This window comes from Corylus avellana, chromosome 1 (genome assembly GCF_965113065.1).
Source record: "Corylus avellana chromosome 1, dhCorAvel1.hap1.2, whole genome shotgun sequence".
Lineage (NCBI taxonomy): Eukaryota > Viridiplantae > Streptophyta > Magnoliopsida > Fagales > Betulaceae > Corylus > Corylus avellana.
Window position 1 is genome coordinate 26708034 of NC_142490.1, and position 21595 is coordinate 26729628.

The following is a 21595-nucleotide window of genomic DNA, read 5'->3' on the forward strand; positions in this document are numbered from 1 at the left end:
CAACTGAAATTGAATAATATTCAGTTAGTTATAGTGGAATGATATTTTTATCCACTATAACTAACTAAATATTATTCAGTTCAAATGAAATGGAGATAACCCAACTTCCATTCCCCAAAAATCCACACTTCTTTTTCCTCTCATTTTCGGATATTGCGATCTCCATATATTTAAGTCTCACTTGTACTCACACGAGTCCCCAACGCTTCAACCAACATACACACTCATGGAGAAAAATTCTTTCCTATTCTCCCTTTCTGTGGCCCTTCTCTTGATACATTCACAATGGAACATGGCAAGCTTAGCTATCGTAACAGTATCCAACATTACCACCGATCAATATGCTCTTCTTGCCTTAAAGGCTCAAATTTCTTATGATCCTCGTAATGTTTTGACAAGCAACTGGTCTGTCAGCTCCTCCATTTGCAGTTGGGTTGGTGTCACTTGTGGTTCCGGCCATCAACAAGTCATCGCTTTGAACCTTTCTTACATGGGTCTTGTAGGCACCATTCCTCCACACATAGGAAACCTTTCATCTCTTGTCAGTCTTAGCATCGAAAACTATAGTTTTCATGGCTCTCTACCCAACAAGTTGGCCTGTCTTTACCAATTGCAACACTTATCCCTTGGATTCAATAAGTTTGGCGGAGAAATCCCGACATGGATTGGTTAGTTAACCAAACTTCAAAATTTGTCGCTACATGGTAACAATTTCAGAGGGACTATTCCATCATCTCTATCTAACATATCTTCATTACAAACTATTAATCTTAGTTATAACCAACTTTCGGGCTCCATTTCATCCTCCATCTTTAACATATACAACTTGAAAAGAATGGATCTCAGTGATAACATGCTTTCTGGTCCGATGCCTTCCAATATTTCCTACATGTCATCATTGCAGTATTTATCATTGACGAATAATTATTTAAGTGGCCGGAAGTTTACCTTCAGAAATTGGAAACTTAATCATGCTCTCCGATTTATATCTTTCCGGCAACAACTTTGAAGGTATGATTAATCCTACTTTTGTTGATAGATTATATGAATGACATCATTGACTCAATATATTTTCCTTTTATTGCCTTCAATGTGGTATCTTTCAATTGAAAGTACAAATCCGACCATACAATGAAGCAAAAGGATTTTAGCAATTCTAGAAAAAAGAAAATTCTACTAGCTTGTGTAAATGACCCGATGGGTCGGGAGACGTGGTTGCACATGTTGGTGAAAATGAGTTAAAAAAAATGGGTATATACGTAATTGGGCTATGTTACTTATTTATTAAAAAAATCACATCTCTAAAAGTTTTTTATTTGAGATCCAAATTAATTTTGGTTTGATTCAAAAAGTTGAAAACTACTTTTCTTCATGAAAATTGTAGGGAAACTTCACTTACTATCCTTATTTTTATTTTATTTTTTATCATTTTTGCAATTATACCCTTAAACTTAAACATTAAAAAGTGTCAATTTAGAGTAATTATTAGTAGCCAATATGATGAACTACCCTTTATTGATCTGCTAGGATAATCTTCTTTTCTCCACACACGTTGATCTTCACACATCTTCTTGTTGGTTGACTCGATCACGTTCTTATCTTCACTCTGACACTTATTACTGCAAGATTTTGGCTACAGAGTTATCCAGAAGCTAAACTAATGAGTTTGGGTTTACGTATGTATATTAACTATTCACATTGTTTACCTTTTTTCAATGTGGAATATGACACGCACGCATACACTCACATTATTTAGTGTTCTCCTAGTCTTTAGTCAGTTGGGAAACTTCAATATTTGTTTATCAATGGTAATTGTTTTATAGATATTATCACATCCACTCTGTTCTAATGCAAACAACTGCAATATTTATGGTTGTGGGCTAATAATTTTACAGGAAGAATACCTCCTGAAATCGGCAACTTAACCATGCTTACCAAGTTATGCCTTTACTCTAACAACTTTGAAGGTTTGTTTAGTGTTCTTTTAGCCTTTTGTAGATTAAACTTCAATACCTGTTTTTAAATAGTAACCATTTTGTAGGTACTATCCCATTCACTTTGTTTAAGAGCAAACAATTACAAATTTTATTGTTGGCGGATAATAAATTCACCAGAAGTGTACCTTCAGAAATTGGAAACTTAATCATGCTCACTGAGTTATACCTTTTTGACAACAAGTTTGAAGGTACGCATAATCTACTTCAGTTGATGGATTATATGAATGAAATCATTGACTTAGTAGATTTTCCTTTTATTGCCTTGAATGCTATATCTTTAAATTCTGGAAATTCTAATGGATAGTAACATAATTGTTTATTGCCCCCAAAAAAACAATTCTAATGCTATATCTTTATGTTACTATCCACTAGAATTTCCAGAATTTAAAGATATAATTGTTATATCTTTAAATTCAAAAAGAAAAATAATTGCTACTTCAATTTAAAGATATAATTGCTACTTCAGTTTATGGATAGTAACATAATTGCCTTAAATGGTCCTCAAGAGGTAGCTCAATCAGCTGTGTACCACGCCTCATGAAGCGGAGGTTACTAGTTCGAATCCTCCCTCCCCCTTCCCTTGCATGGACATGTCAAAAAAAAAAAAAAAAAATTACCTTAAATGCTATATCTTGATAACTCAAAAAATATCTATGATATATACAATAGCCTCTTGGGCTATTAAAAGACAATATCTATGATATATACAATAGCCTCTTGGGCTATTAAAAGACAATATCTATGTAAAGTCACCATTCCAATCAATTTCAAATCTACAGTAAATTCCGACAAATTGTGTCTCTATCCGATGCTAGGTCATTGATTCCCTGGCTCTTTCTTTTTCTTCTTTTTTTATTATTTTATTATTTTATTATTTTTTAATTTTTATCTCTGCTATTAGTGCTTTATCAATCACAATTCCTTCGCTATCTCAACCGTAGTGACAATTCTTCTTTATACCTGATAACTCACCCGTTATCGGTCCATGATTTGCTCCCAGAAAAGGAATCATAAGAAAACAAAAGACCGACTAGAAACCAATTCCGTTATTCTTAAGGTCAAGGTTCATGAAAACAAAACCTAAGAAAACAAATAATACTTCACTCATACATTGCTACAAAAAGTAGATCTAGAGAGAATACATTCTTATTTAAAAACAATGAAAATACAATAACGAAAACCCAACACACCCTCATGCGTTCCACGTGCCACCACCGATCAGCCATGTGCAGTTAAAAAGCATTCTGAGGATCATTGACACACACACCCTGGTTGATCTATTGTGGAGGCGGGAAAAAGGAGGGCGAAGGAAACAAGGGGCGGGGAAACTCGCTCCTCCCACTCTATTATGCTTTCTCTACGCTACTCTCTTTTATTGCCCCCAAAACGATACCTTTCAATTAAGAGTACATAATAATTTGTCCGAGGCATACAAAAGGAAACAAGAAGGATTTAAGCAGTTTTGGGAAAAAGAAAATTCTATTCAATAGTAATTTAATTGTTTGTTACTACTTGGGTCAGAAGACGTTGGACATGTTGGTGACAATGAGTCTACAGTATTGAAGATTACCCTTGCTAGAAGTATACGAAATTGGGCTATGTTACTTATTTCTTAAAATGGTTAATAACATTTTTAGTACCTATGATTTCACTTTTTATTTTTTCCCATTTAGGTTTCAAATCGTATTATAGATGGTACATGACTTATGGGTAAAAAACCAATTTAGTACCTTCGTTATATTCCATGAGCCGAACTAATTTCGGCCACCCCATGCCTGCCCTGGGGTGGCCGGCCACTTCCATTGGCCAATATGGGGTGGCCGGGTCATCTCATATTTGTCTTCTTCTTTTTCATGTTTTAATTTTTTAAATTATTTTAATGATTTTTTTTTTGTTATGACACGTGGCATGTTTTTGTTACAACACATGTCAGTTCATTAGTTTAATTAATGGAATGATGACGGTGGTACTGAATCAATATTTACCCATAAGTTAAGTATCATCTGTAATACAAATTAAGACCTAAGTGGGAAAAAATAAAAAAGTGAAAACCTAAGTACTAAAAGGGTTATTAACCCTTTTTAAAAAAATCACATCTCTTCATAGCGCATCGATAGTTACCATCTCCAACATTATTGTAATTGGATCAAATAAAAAGTAATCTGATTATATTGCAATGAGATCAAATAAAAAATAAATTAGAATAATAAGCATAGATCGAAAGATAATAGCATATAGATAGTTTCTATCTTAAACATTATTTTCTTCAATATGGGACACAACACTTAAAAAAAATCTCTCCCTCACGTGTAAGTTTCTTACGCATTGACCCAACAAGCATGTAAGAGTTGCTTCAATTACAGTCTACCAAAATGTAAATACATTATTATATGTGTATTAGAGGATGTAAGTTAAGGCAACAAAATAACCAAAATAACAGAAATTACTAAGCAAAAACAATCAAATGGAGTCTTAAGTCAATTGATTGCATACTACAACTGGCTTCGAATTGTTATTTGATAACTAAAGTTGTTTTGCACGAAATGACCGAGGGGAAAAAAAAAAAAAAAAAAAAAAAACTGAAAAAAATGAAAACCCAAACAATTCAGAAACACCAAAATGCTAAGAATTAAAATATATATATATATATAGTACACAAATAAGAGAAGTTTCAGTACTACTGCTAGACTCTAGGCTACAGAGTTACTCAAAATCTTAAGCTAATGAGTTTGAGTCCACTTACATATATGAATTATTCACAGTGTTTATGTTTCCTCAATGTGTAAAATAACACTCACATGTGCACTCTCAATATTTCGACTACTTCAAGTCTTTAGTCACTTAGAAAACTTCAATATTCTTTTTCAAATGCTAATTGTTGTCTAGTCTTTATCCCATTCAATTTGTTTAAGTGCAAAGAACTACTTATTTTTATTGTTGTTGACTAATAGATTCACAAGAAGTGTACCGTCAAAAATTGTGAACTTAATCATGCTTACAGTGTTATACCTAGTCTACAATATTTCTATTGCTCTTTTAGTCTTTACTCACTTAGGAAACTTCAAAATTCTTTTTGTAAGTGATAATTGTTTTACAGGGACTATTCCATCGACTTTGTTCAAGTGCAAACAACTGCAATATTTATTTTTATCGAGTAATAAATTCACTGGAGAAGTACCTCTAGAAATTGGAAACTTAACCAAGCTCACAGAGTTAAACCTTCAAAACAACACCTTTGGAGGTATGTTTACTCTTGCTTTAGTTGATTGATTATAAGAATAACATAATTGACTCAACATATTTTCCTTTTATTGCCTCCAATGTGGCGTCTTTCAATGAAAAGTACAAAAAAACTTGTCATGAGCATACAAGGAAACAAAAAGATTTATGTAGTAAAAAAGGAAATTTGAATGGATAATAGTATATTTGTCTATTGCTACATTTACGTATAAATGACCCGTTAGGTTGGTAAAAGTGATTCTACATTCTACAATTCTACAATACGAACAATTTCCTTTCCTAGAATTAGGTATACGAAATTGGGCTATCTTACTTGAATCAGTGCTGAAATTAATTGACTGAAAATTAACACAGAGTGTCATCCATAACTTTTCCAAATTAATTAAATTGTAATTAAGTTGAAGTGACACTTATATATGTTACTAATACATTTTATGCACAAATGTTACAAATTATTTAAATAGTAATTGGGCTATCTTAGGGACATTTTATGCACAAATGAAAATATACCAGTAATCATGCCAATGGAAAATAATACATTTAGAGGACAGTTTAAGGAACATACTTAATTAAGAAAAGATGCAGTAATTTTAACACAAAAAATCATGGTGATGGAAGTGTACAATATAATAATAGTAATAACAATATCATAACCCTCCTGCACTTGGGCTTATAAGTAGTTATAACTTTAGTACTATGAGGTTTGCGCATCCCGTGAGACATTTGGTACAATAGTGAGCCACCGTCTCTAGTCTTTCAACCGGATCGATACCCCGGGTGTGCATGCTTAGTGATACCGCAAGTGTGATCTCCACCCGTAGGTGGTTGCACCGGTCACGGAAAAAGCTAGGATCTACATATGCAAGATCAAACATTGTAATCAAATATCAAGATCAACATCCAAAAATATATCGGTATCTCAATACATCTCAAACAAATATTTTTAGTACATGACAAGAATCTAAACAAATACATAAAAAATGAGTATATATTTGTCAGCTCTGCACCTGCTCCCCCTCAACTCAGCATCTCTCCCTAGCGTGTGTCCCAAACCACTTTCAATATTCTCCTTTTTGTCACAAATGAGATGTTGAGAACGTATGCCTTGAATCTAGTGGGTGGGAACCAACCGGTTTTCTTTTGTGTTCTACAAGTTTTGGAATTCCTTCTCCTAGTTGGAGTTGGAGTACTAGTCCCACACAGTAGTGGGTTCCATGTGTCCTTGTTGGACTTACTAGGAGAAAGTAGCCGACTATGTGCTTCTATAGTTCTATATATAGGCAAGGTGCTGTGCGGCAAGTGTATAGCAAAAACAAAGTAAAATTTGCCTTGTGTTTTGGTGTGCCAACAATTGAGAGAAAAAAAAGGTGAGCACCAAAAGGTGAGTAAAATTTGCCCTTTTGTTATTTATTTATTATTATTATTATTTTTTTTATGTTATTATTCTCCTTTGGGTGAGTGAGAATTTGGTGTATTTGGGCTTTGGGTTTGAATGGTTTTCTCACCCTGTTATTCTTTTGCACTCATCTTTTGAATAGTAGATTTTTTCCGGGTTGTCTCTGACAATGGATGTAGGCTTGTTAAGCCGACCTACTTAAATCTTTGTGTCGTGTGTGATTGTTTATCTTTATTATTCTGCGTTCTTCTTATTTTTCGAATCTCACGGATCTTGGGAAATATGATTAATTTCCAAACAACTGGTATCAAAGCTTTTTGGTTCAAGTGGGAGCGTTGGCAAGATAAGAAGGAAAGATAGGGATCGAGAAGTTTAACATCACAGATTTTAGGTACTGGAAGGTACAAATTGAAGATATTCTTTATGGGAAGGACCTTCATCAACCTCTTTTGGAAGAACAACCCGACGACATGTATGATAGTGAGTGGACTCTGCTTGATCGTAAGACCCTAACAGTTATCGGATTATTATTGTCAAAATCAATTGCGCATAACGTTGTAAAGGAGAAGACCACACTAGGTGTAATGGCAGCTCTGTCGAGCATGTAAGAGAAGCCATCGGACAACAACAAGGTGCACCTAATGAAGAAAGTGTTCAACCTTGTTAGGCTTATTTTGGCCTTATTAATCAAAACATGTGTTTTGTAAATTCTCATTCTTCCCCAAATGTCAGGGTGAAGTTTTGGGTGTTTGATAAAGTGCTCTACCTTCCACGTTAGATGGGGCGTCAGAACGGGCGTGTGATGGGACTCAAGGATAGCTTTCGTCTTTCCTATCATATGGCACGTCAGAATGGGTTCATGACGGGACATAAAAGGAGGCTCCCTATTTTCTCGTCAAATTGCATGTTAGGACGAGCTCGTGGCAGCACTGAAGGAAAGCTTTCTATTTTCTTGTCAGATGGCATGTCATGATGGGCTCATGACAAGACTCTAGAAGAAGCTCTCGGCTTTCTCATTGGATGGCATGTCATGACGGTTTGTGACAGGTATTCAGATCTAGTTCATTTTGTTCATTGATTCTTAAAGATAATTAACTCCCGTTATAATGAGAATATTTCAAAAAGCTCCATGATATTTTTCTCTTCCTGTCAGAACGAGAGTTAACTCCCGTTAAGATGCAAGGAAAGAAAACTACAGATCTATAAATGGCTGTCTTGTTTTCAGAACTTTTTGAACCTCCATTTCCATTTATGCTCTTCTGATTTTGGAGGCTTTCGGTGAAGAAGTTTGTGATATTTTCCCTCGTAGAGGTGATATCCTTCGCCGTTGTTTGTACCAAGTAAGGCTTCCTAAAAAGCTTTGTGCTTTCGCTTACTTAGGGTTTGTGCTGAGATTTAATCCACACCATACGCTTCTGCAACCGCAAAGAAGTCTACCAAAGGGTCGGTATGCACTCCATGAAGATTGTCGAGCTAGGAGGACAAGCTGGAGGCTTGTTGATCTTATAGAGTCTAGAGACTTGCAGGGGTTTGTGAGTATTTCTAATGTCTTTAGTCTCTGGATCTTCATATAGTGATTTTCTGGGTTTAACTGTCCCAGATTGATTTTTCCCTTTGATTGGTTCAAAAGGTTTTTGACTTTGTCAACAAATCTTCTCTTGTGGTTGTGTGGATGTTTCTATGGTTGTGTTGGTTTAATATTGAACTATTTATTTTCCTTATATAAACTACTTATGCGTTTGATTTAGTTATATAAATTGCTTATATGTTTGATTCGTGGTTGAACACGATCCTTGTGTTTTATCAAACCAAAAGATGGCGAAAGAGGCTTCGGTGGCATATCATCTCAATAAATTCAATGCTATCACAGATTAATTGTCCTTGCTGAAAATTGATTTTGATGATGAGATTCGCGTGTTGATCGTCTTAGCGCCTTTGCCAAATAGCTGGAAAGCTGTGAGGATGGTTGTGAATAACTTTGCAGGAAAGAGTAAACTGAGATATGAAGATGTTAGGGATTTTGTTCTTATTGAGGAGGTTCACAGGAAGGATGCTAGTGAAACCTCTTGATCTAGTGCAGCCCTAAATCTTAAAGCAAGGGACAGAGGTCAAGAGACAAACTTTGTGAGGGGCAGATCTAAATCCAGGAAGGATATGAGCAAATCCAGGTTTCGGCGACAACCTGAGTGTTAGAATTGTGGCAAGACAGGCCACTTCAAGAAGAATTGCAGAGAGCTAAAGAAAAAGACTGACAACGACGCCGCAAATGTCGTGGTAACAGAAGAAGTGCACAATACCCTACTTTTATCTGTTGACAGTCCTTTTGACTCTTTGTTCTTGGACTCAGGAGCCTCTTTTCATACCACACAAATCCGTGAAGTTCTCTAAAATTAAGTTGGAGATTTTAAGATGGTGTATTTAGCTGATGGAATAGTTTTGGATGTTGTGGGCCTAGGCAATGTTCGCATTAGAGTTAACAGTGACTCAGTATGGAAGTTTTAGTAGGTCAAACATGTTCCAGAGCTAAAGAAGAATCTGATTTCGATGGGACAGCTTTATGAGAAAGGGCATTTGATTCATTTTCACGGTAGAAAGTGGAAGGTCAGCAAGGGAGCCAGGATTTTGGCTCGTGTTATAAGATGGGTACTCTTTATATGACCACGAACAGCAGAGATACAATTGCTGTTGCAGATACGGGTGCTAACTCAACACACTCACCGCTTGAGCAAGGTAGATCACCAAGATTTGACGTGTCATAGTCTTACTCAAAATCGAAATGCCCAAGTTCCATATATCTGTTGCGAACTTTCTATGTTTAAGGATACAAAGATTATAGACTAAGACCTTGTGTGATAACCATATTACTCACACCCATAGTCATATTCAATGGTATCCTAGGACCTTTCACATGCATAATAAATATGATGAGCACTTTGGTAATAACCATGTAAAAGACATTTTATACGTCATATGCTCAAAATAATTTAATCAGTGAATACAACATATATTCATTACAAACATTTGAATGTCAACATGGATATAAAATCACTGAGATTCAGGGAACAATCCCCAACATCAACCTGAAGCCTCTAGTTTCGCTTGATCAAGGTATATCATCAAGATTCGATGTGTAATAGTCTTTTGCAAATGGAACGCGTAATTCCATTACCGACTGCAAACTACTCAAAGTTTAAGACTACAAGGATTATGAACTAAGACCTAGTGTGATAACCTCGTTACTCACACCCTTAGACCATATTCAATGTAATCCAAGGACCTTTCACATGCATAACATATATAACTATAATAAGCATGTATTATATGCCATATGCTTAAATAATTTAATCAGTGAATGACAACTTATATTCATTACAAATATTGAATGTCAAACATAGATATGTTATCTGTGAGATTTAGGACATAATCCTCAACAAGTTCTCACTTGCCCTTGAGTCAAATGATGCACACATTTGACTCCCATTCATTCTAAGTAATATTTTAAAATATTCTATCGCTAGGTGTTAATGAACGGGTCTGCCAAATTCTCAACCGATGGAATCTTAGCCACAATTACATCTCCTCGAGATATTATCTCTCTAATGAGATAAGACTAGCACTCGGTATGATTCCCTCTCTTATGGTTACTTGCTTCCTTGGATTGTACAACTTCTCCCATGTTGTCGCAAAACAATGTAATAGGAGACTGCTCTATCCTCATAACACCAAGATCAACTAAAAACTTCCTAAGCCATATTGAATTCCTTTGTTACCTTACAAGCCACAACACATTCAGTTTCCACAGTGGATCCAGCAATACATGATTGCTTAACACTTCTCCAACTAAGGGCTCCTCCACCTAGGGTATAGACATACCTTGAGGTAGACTTTTGGGAATCACGATCTGACTGAGAGTTAGCATGTGTGTAACCGATAGCTGTCAAATCATTACAAGGGTAGACAAGCATACAATCCCTCGTTCTCCGAAGATACTTGAGTATATGCTTCACCACTACCAAATGTGGTGGCCCATGGTTTGACTGATATCTGCTCACCATGTCAACTAAAAAACATATATCTCATCTAGTGGATAGTATAGCATGCATGAGGCTTCCTACAGTCTAAGCATAAGGAATTACCCTCATCTGCTCTTACTCTTGAGTTGTCTTACGACATTGCTCCTTTGTAAGGGGAACTCCATACATAAGGTCATAGCATGCTAAATCTTGCTATGACCTTGTGTATGTATGCAGCTTAGGATAAGCCTATCATCATATTCCTATGATCTTATAGGATCTTGATCCCAAGGCTATACCTTGCTTCTCCCAAGTCCTTTATATCAACCTTTTTAGACAATCAGATCCTTACTATTGATAATGTCACCACATCATGTCCAATGAGCAAGATATCATCAACATACAACACCAAAAATGTAACTACTTTATCTTGACACTTCTTGTACACACATGGTTCATCTTGGTTTTCTTCAAAGCCGAAATGTTTGATTGTCTCATCAAACCTGATATTCCATGACTGGGATGCCTACTTAAGTCCATGGATGGACATTTTTACATACCATATCCTCTTGGTTCTCAGCTATAAACCTGTCTAGCTACATCATATAGAGGTCCTCGTGAAGTTGCCTATTCAAAAAGGCAATATTGACATTCATTTGCCAAATCTCAATGTCAAAATGAGCGGTGATGGCCAAGAGTATTCAAATGAATTTAAGCATGGCTTCTGGCAAAAAGGTTTCCTTATAATGGATCCATTCTTTTTGAGTAAAAAACCCTACAATTTTCATTATATATATATATTATGAAATTTATCAATTGAGGTAATTATGTGAGAGCATAAGCTTTTTCTAGTTTACACTTAAAGATTTTTCTAATTTGAATAAATTTTATGTGGAAATGAAGCAAGGTGTTCAGTCAATTGATAAATCCACAAAGTGAAATTAATTATTATATGTGCATTAACGTATGTAAGCTAAGGCACCAAAACAACCAAAAAATAAACTTAAAATAAACCAAAACAATCAAATTGAGTCTTAAGTCAATTGATTGCACACTACAATTGTCCTCTAATTGTTATTTGATAACTATAGTAGTTTTTATTTACTCAGAAATTTCCAAAGGAAAAATATTAAAATGAACAAAATTGAAAAATAGAAAAGCCAAACAATCGAGAAACCCCAGAAAACTAAGAAAGAATAGTACACAAAGAAGAGAAGCTGAAGTACTACTACTAGACTATAGGCTACAGAGTTTACCCAAAAGCTTAAGCTAATGGGTTTGGATCCATTTACGTATATTAACTACTCACATTGTTTATTTTTCCTCAATACAGGGTACAACATTAACATGTGCAGTCATAACATTTAGTGTTTTTATAGTCTGTACTCACTTAGGAAACTTCTGTATTTGTTCTAAATGGTAATTTTTTTATAGATACTACCCCATCTGCTTTGCTTAGGTGCAAATAACTGCAATATTTATTATTGTGGGTTAATAATTTCATAAGAAAACTACTATCAGAAACTGGGAATTTAACCATGCTTACCAAGTTATACCTTAGCCATAACAATTTTGAATGGTTGTTTAGTGTTCTTTTAGCCTTTTCAAGATTAAATTTCAATATTGGTTTCTAAATGGAAATTGTTTTGAAAACAACTACAAATTTTATGGTTCTTGTTATATAAATTCAAAAGAATAGTACCTTTGAAAATTGGAAACTTAAAACATTTTTTGCAACTTTGTTCAAATGTAAATAGCTGCAATATTTATTGTTGTGGGTTAATATTTTCACAGGAACACTACCTCTGGAAATTGGCAACTTAACCATGCTTACTGACTTATACCTTGGTTATAACAACTTTGAAGGTTTGTTTAGTGTTCTTTTAGCCTTTTGTAGATTAAATTTCAATATTTGTTTCTAAATGGAAGCTGTTTTATAGGTACTATCCCATCCACTTTGTTTACATGCAATCAACTGCAACATTTATGGATTGGACAAAATAACTTTGAAGGTATGCTTAGTCACGATTTAGTTGATTGTTTATATGGATGACATCATTGATATAGGATATGTGCCTTTTATTTCCTTTCAATTTAAAGTAGAAAATAATATTCTCAACATACAAGGAAACAAAAGGTTTAGGAAAAAACGAATTTTCTTGAGGATGGACTGATGGTAATCTAATTGTCTATTACTGCTATGGTGTGCCCCCATTGGGTTGGGTATGTCGGTTGGGTTCTTTAATTTGGCTGCTTGCAAGCACAAATCAAGCAATGCAGTGAAGATGTGATTCCAGTCACTCTGTAGGAATAAAAATAAAAATTAACAAAATACTAAACTTATATGCTTTGTTTTTCTCAACAAAAGCAACAAAATAATCACATATCATTTTATCTGAAAAGAGATTAAATAACACAGCATAAATACATGGTGTTGATGCAGTTTCCGGTATGCTGTATGAGCTCTTGCCCGCTTCAACTCTTCACGCTTCTCAGTACACCTACAGCATAATAAACAATCAAAAGAGCTCATTGGGGATGTTCCAGTGGATTCTCCTCCGATGCTTAAGCTAGTTCCTTTGGTTCAAGAATCTATTCCAAATCAATTGTTCAACTTAATGGTGCATATGTAGGGGCATGCTTAGAGCACTAGCAGTAGATGCCCTATATGCCATTTCCTTTCCTATGTTTAGGGAAAATTTCAAAAAAAAATCACAAAAATACACCCACATCAAAAGCCCTTTATTTAACCTACACCAAAGGGTATCTACAGTGTTTTCCAATGCATTGGGAAACACCATAGATACCAAATACTTTATTAAATTATAAACAAATCATTATCTCTCCTCTCTTCTTCACATGTCTCAACAATTCTCTCTCATCTCTTCTCTGATTCATATAGGAAAAAATAAATGAATCTATTGTGAAGTGTTTTTTTTATAGGGAATCAAAAAGTAGTTTTATTCCCTAAATTGTGGAAAAATGGTTGGGAAGCTGTTACTAGTGCTCTTATAGGATAGGTTGTTGGAGCCAAAAATGTCATCTTGGCTAGGAATCAGGGATTTGAGAGTGATTATCGTGCGATTGGATCTTTCACGTGATACTGTCGTTATTCAAAAGATATCACATTCATATCTTTCAAGAATTCGAGACTGCCACGCTAGGTTAGTGTTAGAATATACGGAAAATATAATATATTTTCCGTATATTCCTTAATTACGTTGATATCAAATATTCTCTATTTTATGGCTGATTGTAATCAAATATTGGGAGGATTTGATTACTATACTTGTATTCAGACATTACCCTACAAATAGAGACCTTTGTATTATAGACAAAAAAAAGTTAATGAGCACAATGTAGCTCTTAAGGGTATTCCGAGTGGTGGAGGTAAGTGTCTAACACCGAACCACCAATAAGTTCTTTGTGTTCATTCTCTCTCTTGCTTCCGCGTAATATTTCCACATCATCATTATTTCAACAATTAGAACATAGGGGAAAAAATGTACATAAATTTGCTCCATTTTTTTTCCTTTCATATATATATATATATATATATTAATGTGCTTTAGGGTCAGTTTTTTGTTTTTAATTCGAGAAATTATTTTGACATCAAGGTAATAATAATTTTAAGCTTTTTTTTTTTTTCTTCTGTTTCTGTAGTTAATTACGTTATTCCTCCCTCAAACTACTATCTCGACCCCTAAAACGACCACTTTGTTACAATTAGGTTTCTGAGTAAGATCTAAGCATTAAATATGGATCGAAAATGAGTTGCATGCCAGGATCTAGATATACTAGGGGTGAAAAGGCGATTAGCGGTTAACGGTTTTTCCTAACCGCTTTCAAAAGCGGTAAATTAACCGCCCGCCTTTTCACCTCTATTCGATACTTGCCCATTGTCCATCTCCCACATTAAACGAACTATTTTGAACCCACTACACAATGATAGTTGGTCATTTGGCACTCCCTCCATCCAGAACCTCCTACACAAAACAAGAAGGTGGGTGACTGCTCAGCCTCTCGAACAATATAGCAAGGGGTGGCCGCTCGTACCCCTTGCATCCTCAACATGGGGTGGCCCTATATATATCCATAAGCAGCCAATCCTCACTGACAAGCGAGTGGCCTCCTTGCACAAGAAAATCAGAGACCAAAAAAGTAGCTTGCTAGTCCTCTGTTGTGCCCACAAGATCCACAACAGAGGACTAGCAAGCTTCTTCTTGTTTTTTTTTTTTTTTTTTTTTTTTTTTTTTAAAGGAATTTCAAACTATGTATTTCAATTCAGGGTAAATTTGTCACTAAAAAAATGCTTCATTGTCAAGCGCCATAGATTCCGTCAATTTTAATGCCCATTGTGTATTGCCTTCTTAATTTAAATTTGCCCATTGTTCTTTTAGTTTTTAGTCACTTAGGAAACTTTAATATTTGTTTCTAAATGGTAATTGTTTTACAGGGAATATTCCATCCACTTTGTTCAAGTGCAAACAATTGCAAAGTTTACACTTTTCGCAGAATAAATTCACAGGAAGAGTACATCCAGGAATTAAGAACTTAACCATGCTCACATGGTTAGACCTTACCAACAACAACTTTGGAGGTATGTGTAGTCCGGTTTTAGTTCATCTGAAAACTATTTATTTATATATCTTTCAATAAAGTAAAAAAAAAAAAAAAAAAAAAAACACTCAAATATAATTAACTATCTCCATGGGTTGTTGTAAAAAACAAAAGGAAATAATCAAAAAACATTGCTGGCAGTTTTAGTCACAGAAATTTGCACATCAATAAGACATCTGAGAAATTTTTCATCCGATGTGAAACGCTAGGGCTCATTGACTAGTAAGCAATGGTCATTGCTTCCTTAGTCCACACCCACTTAACCAAGTTAAGCCATTGTGTATTGCCTTCTTAAACCATGTTTTATACAATAAAAAATGTTCCCACCATTATTTTGCCATGCATTTTGTGTGACTCAATTGAATACACCAAGTCACTAACCAAACAGTATTTGATTAATTTAAGACAAAAAGTGACCTTAAAAAACTTGTGTCTTGACCTCTTGTATTTTTTTTTTTTCCTTTTCTTTCTTCCTTTTTCTCGTTCTCCTCTTCTTTGCAAATTTAAATCTAAGACTTACAAAATACAACTTCCATGGCTCATGCTAATAGAAAATTAACAATATTTTTCGCATAGCTTAACTAATAAAATGCACACTCAACCGACGAGGTGGCCAATAGGCTTGTGAGTGAAAATAGCGGGTGGATTGGCTTTTAGGTATTAATTAGATCTTAATTTGAAGTTTTTGTTGAGTGTATGTACGACTCATTTAAAGTACATTATTTCTTCTTTTGAATAATAATGTATGATTATTCATATTGTGCCAGGTGCAATACCAAGTGAAATTGGAAACTTAACTATGCTCAAAAAATTATACCTTGGCAACAACAACTTTGAAGGTATGCTAAGTCATAATTGAGCATATTGAGTATATGGATGCTATCATTTATTAAGGATATGTGCCTTCTTATTTGCCTTCTTGAAGCTGCTTAAAATAACAAATGCCAACCTCAATAATTTGCTATGCACTTCGTTGAATCATTAGCAAAAATTATATACATCGTCAAAAAAAAAAAAAAAAAAAAAAAAAATTGTAATTTGGTCACACTCATCACATTGTATTTGTTTAGTTTAAGACAAACACTGACTCAACAACTTATGTCTTCGTCTCAAGACTATTTATTTACATCTTTAGCTCATGAAGTAGAAAAAAAGAAGAAGCTAAAACATAAATATAATTGATTCTCTCCATGATTTGTTGTTAAAAAACCGAAATTATTGATCACAAAGCATTGTTGGCAATTTTAGTTAGCAGAAATTGAATTTAGTAAGTGTTGGAACTAGTCGCTCATATTAGAACACTAGTGGAAGGCCAAGTAGACGGAAGCGGAGTGAACGTCGCTATCGCAACCTTCATGGAGTGGGAGTATTTTGGGGATTTCCAAAATACGTCCATACAATTAGGGTTTAGGGTTTTTCCTATATATATGTTATGATGTAACCTTGAACCATTAATAGCAAAATATAGCCGCCTCTCTGTGGACGTAGGCACATTGCCGAACCACGTTAAATCCGCGTCTCAACTCTCTCTTAATCTCTCACTCTTTTAATTTTATATTGTTCATCATTGTTGTGCACGATAACAACAGTAAGTTATTCAGGAAATTTTTTGTTAGATGATAAACCATTTAGCTAGAATAAATACTCCATAAACAAGTTGTTTTATTTGTATCGGGTTTGTGGATTCATATCTCAAGGCTATATATGTGCTTATGGATTTATGTGCATAAAAAAACCGAGAAGGAAAAGATTTATTAGGTAAATTTCAAATAAAGAAATATTTTAATTGAACAAATCAAAATGCATCTTGCGTGATGCAAGAGGACTTGCAAAAGTTATATTGTCTTTGCTAGTGAGAACAAAATTTGACAATTGAACACACTAACCAAACTTGTATTTGATTAGTTTAAGACAAAGAGTGACCTTAAAAAACTTGTGTCTGGATCACCTCTTGTAGTTTTCTTTTTTCATTTGTTTTTTCCTGTTTGCAGTTTTAAATCTAAGACTTACAAAATATCACATCCATGGAGCCCAAATAAGAAAATAGGGGAAAAATATAAAAAAGCCCCCTAAACTACCAGCTGTTTTCGATTTAGCCCCCTAATGTTTCAAAAGTGATAAAGTAGCCCCCCAAACTACCAAACTATTGCATTTTGACCACTCCGTTAGTCAAAACCGTCAGTTTGGATGGAAATTCAAAACGACGTCATTTTGTTGGGGGGCTACTTTATCACTTTCTGAACATTAGGGCGTTAAAATGAAAACGGCTGGTAGTTTGGGGGGCTTTTTTATATTTTTCCCAAAAATTGTTTTTTTCATAAAAGGGCATTGTAGTAACTTACCCATAATAAAACGACGTCGTTTTGCAGTTTCTGTTCAAACTAACAGTTTTAACTAACGGAGTGGCCAAAATGCAATAGTATGCTAGTTTGGGGGTTACTTTATCACTTTTAAAACATTAGGGGGCTAAATCGAAAAGGGCTGGTAGTTTGGGGGGCTTTTTTATATTTTTCCCATAAAATAGTTATCACCTGGCACGTGAAACAAGGATAGAGGGCAGAGTGGCTTATTTGTTAGCTAACTCTTAATTCGAAGTATTAATTAGTTTATTAGACATCAGTTCACTTGTAATTACGATTCATATAAAGCACATTATTATTTCTTTCGAATAATAATGCATGGTTATTCATATTGTGCATTGCAGGTGCAATATCATTTGAAATTGGTAATCTACAAAACCTTGAGATCTTCGATATCGGTGAAAATAAATTTATTGGTCCAATTCCATTTGAGATCTTTAATATCTCAACAATCCGAGAAATTGATATGAATTTGAATAACCTCTCGGGCCATCTTCCATCAAATGTAGGCCTCTTCCTTCCAAATCTTCAGGGTCTTTATCTTGCATCAAACAAACTGGGAGGAACAATACCCAGCTCTATCTCCAATGCTTCACAAATCATTAAACTAGATTTGGGCTTCAACTCATTCTCCGGTTTAATTCCTAAAGAACTTGGTAATTTAAGGCTCCTCCAATATCTCAGCCTAACAAAAAATAATTTGACCATTGAATCTTCTACTCCAGAGTTCAACTTTTTCTCTTCTTTGTCAAATTTAAGATATCTAAGAACCTTAGGATTGTCATATAATCCACTGAATGACATCCTTCCTAGTTCCATTGGAAATCTTTCTACTTCTCTTCAAAAATTTCACATTGTTAATTGCAATATTAAGGGAAACATTCCTAGAGACATAGGCAATTTAAGCAACTTGATCACTTTGGCCGTACGAGCCAATGAATTTTCTGGACCTATTCCAACTACAATGGGAAGATTGCACAAGGTTCAAGGTCTCTATCTTTCTAATAATAGACTAGAAGGTCTCATCCCATCTGATCTTTGTCGTTTACAGAGCTTGTTTGCATTGGATTTAAGTGATAATGAGCTTTCTGGACCTATTCCTGCATGTGTAAATAATCTCACTTTTCTAAGAGCTCTTGACTTAGGTTCCAACCAATTAACTTCCTTGATTCCCATGAGTTTATGGAGCCTTACATATATCTTGGAGGTTCACCTCTCATTAAATTCTCTAAGTGGCCCTCTCTCATTTGAGATTGGAAATTTGAAGGTCTTGAGAGTATTAGCGTTATCAAGAAATCAACTATCTGGCAATATCCCAACAACAATTGCTAGCCTCAAGGATATAGCTAATCTCTCATTGGCGCACAATCGATTAGAAGGCTCAATTCCTAAATCATTTGGTGAATTGGTAAGCTTGGAATTCTTCGATCTTTCGAGTAACAATTTATCTGGAGAGATTCCCAAGTCTTTGGAAGCACTCCCATACCTTAAATATCTAAATGTCTCTTTCAATAGACTACGAGGAAAAGTTCCTATGAGAGGACCATTTGTAAACTTCTCCGCTGCATCATTTATATCAAATGATGGACTTTGTGGTGCTCCTCGACTGCAAGTTCCCCCATGTAAAGAAGGTGCTTCTCGACCAAAAAACACCGCAACATCATGTATACTAAAGTATGTATTACCAACAATTGGGTTAACAATACTTGTAGTTGCTATTGTATTATTATGGACAAGATGCAGAAAAAGGAATTCAAAACTTCCACTGGAGATAACCTTGTTACCACTAGTGACATGGAGAAGAATTTCCCAACAAGAACTTTTACGAGCAACAGAAAGGTTCAGTGCAAACAACTTACTTGGTAAAGGGGGCTTTGGATCAGTATACCAAGGGACACTTTCAGATGGAATGATTGTTGCAATAAAAGTTTTTAACTTGGTAGTAGAAGGGTCCTTCAAGAGTTTTGAAACAGAATGTGAGGTACTATGCAATATTCGACATCGGAATCTTGTCAAAATCATCAGCACATGTAGTAACATGAACTTCAAAGCTTTTGTATTGGAATACATGCCTAATGGGAACCTAGAGAAGTGGTTGTATTCTCAAAACTATTGTTTAAGTATCGTACAAAGACTACATATAATGACCGATGTCGCATCAGCACTGGAATACCTTCATTATGGTTATTCAACACCTATTGTTCATTGCGATTTGAAGCCCAGCAATATCTTGTTAGATGAAGATATGGTCGCACATGTTGCTGATTTTGGCATTGCCAAATTGTTAGGTGATGGGGATTCTATGATGCGAACCATGACTCTTGCTACAATTGGGTATATGGCACCAGGTGATGTTTTTTACCTAAAACTTGAACTTGAATATCTGTCATTCTATTCAATTCATGCATACACAGATAACTATAACCTTTTGGTAGAATATTGACTTTAGTACTTTATATCTTTGAAAAAAAATTCATTGACTATTGCGCAATACAAAATTATATTCTCATGATTAATTGCTATGTTGCATATAGAGTATGGGTCAGAAGGAATTGTTTCTACAAGAGGCGATGTGTATAGTTTTGGTATTTTGTTGATGGAAACTTTCACAAGAATGAAACCTACTGATGACATGTTTGCTGGAGAAATGAGTTTGAAGCATTGGATAGAGGAATCATCACGCCTTTCTACAACTACTGTAGTCGATGCCACTTTGTTAAGCACTGAAAGAGATTATACTTCTATAGAAGATTGCATATCATCCATAATGGGGTTGGCGTTGCATTGTTGTGCAGAGTTACCTGGACATAGGGTTAATGCAAAAGATATTTTAATCACACTCAACAAGGTCAAATCAAAATTTCTAAAAGATACAGAAGGATGCTAGTTATATGACAACATCTGGTTTGTCTATAGATCTTTTAATGTTTATACTTTTGAAATAATATAACAGTCTTGAGACTCCTCTAAAGAGATTTGTTTATAACCGTTGCTTTGCTATGGTAGATAATAATAGTATTATAAGTGTTATAGTCCATGATTGTAGTGACTTTAATTAGCCGCCAATGGGTATTCTAAGCTAGTTCCAAAGTGTTGAAGGCAACAAAATGATTAGCTTTGCTCTCAGGGACACAAATGAGAACAACTGTGGGATTGTACTTACATTATAATATTTTAAAATCATCATTTCTATTAGAATAAAGACGAAGTTTCTACTAAATCTAAAGGATGAATAATGTTGTAGTCAGCATTCATTCATTTGAGCAAATGGGAATTGAAAGGACTAATTAAGTTTTACTCCGATCCCCTGATTATCTAGAAAAAGAAATAAGCTTCCATAATTTTTGATTGCTTAAAATTGTTGTTTTATGTAGAATTGATTTCTTGAAATATTTGTTACATGTTAATTTAAAATTATAATTAAATTATTTTTTTGATTGAAAATATGCATTAAATAATTTAAATCATAAGGACTTGTGCTTTAGACTATTCTTTTTGGTACTTGTAGGACTTGTGTTTTGATCTTCGTCTCATGAGTTCTCATGGATGTGAGTTTTACAGAGGACTCTGTTTTGGCAGAGAGTCTGTTCATATATTTACATCCTACTAAACGTTATGGCCACCGTTGGGATAGAATAGAAAGTTGCATTGAGAATAGCATATTTCATAGAACACAAAAGTATTTCTAAAACTTATATATATATACACAAAAATTCAATGGTGTGTTTTTGTTGATTTTGGATTTATATTGTATAGCTTAGGCTCCTTTTTTTTTTGATGTAAAACTTTTTTCTGTCGAAAACTATTTTCAGCCAAAACATTTTCTTGGAAAACGTTTTCCGGTGTTTGGCGCGTATGGAAAATCACAAATTTTTATTTTTTTATATTCAATCACTTTAATTTACGAAAATGTCCTAACTGGGTCTTGACGAGTCCCGACTGGGTCCAAGCGGGGTCTCGACTGAGTCT

At 34.6% G+C, this 21595-nt stretch overlaps 1 protein-coding gene across 1 annotated transcript; it reads left to right on the top strand.

Moving 5' to 3' along the window:
* The first annotated feature begins 292 nt into the window (after positions 1-292).
* LOC132169603 (uncharacterized) lies at positions 293-20513 on the top strand. Its single transcript, XM_088514709.1, has 7 exons — positions 293-668; positions 720-932; positions 3635-3670; positions 5053-5238; positions 15103-15246; positions 17971-19974; positions 20161-20513. The coding sequence occupies exons 1-7, from the start codon at positions 293-295 to the stop codon at positions 20511-20513; spliced, it is 3312 nt and encodes a 1103-aa protein (XP_088370835.1).
* The last annotated feature ends 1082 nt before the right edge of the window (positions 20514-21595 follow it).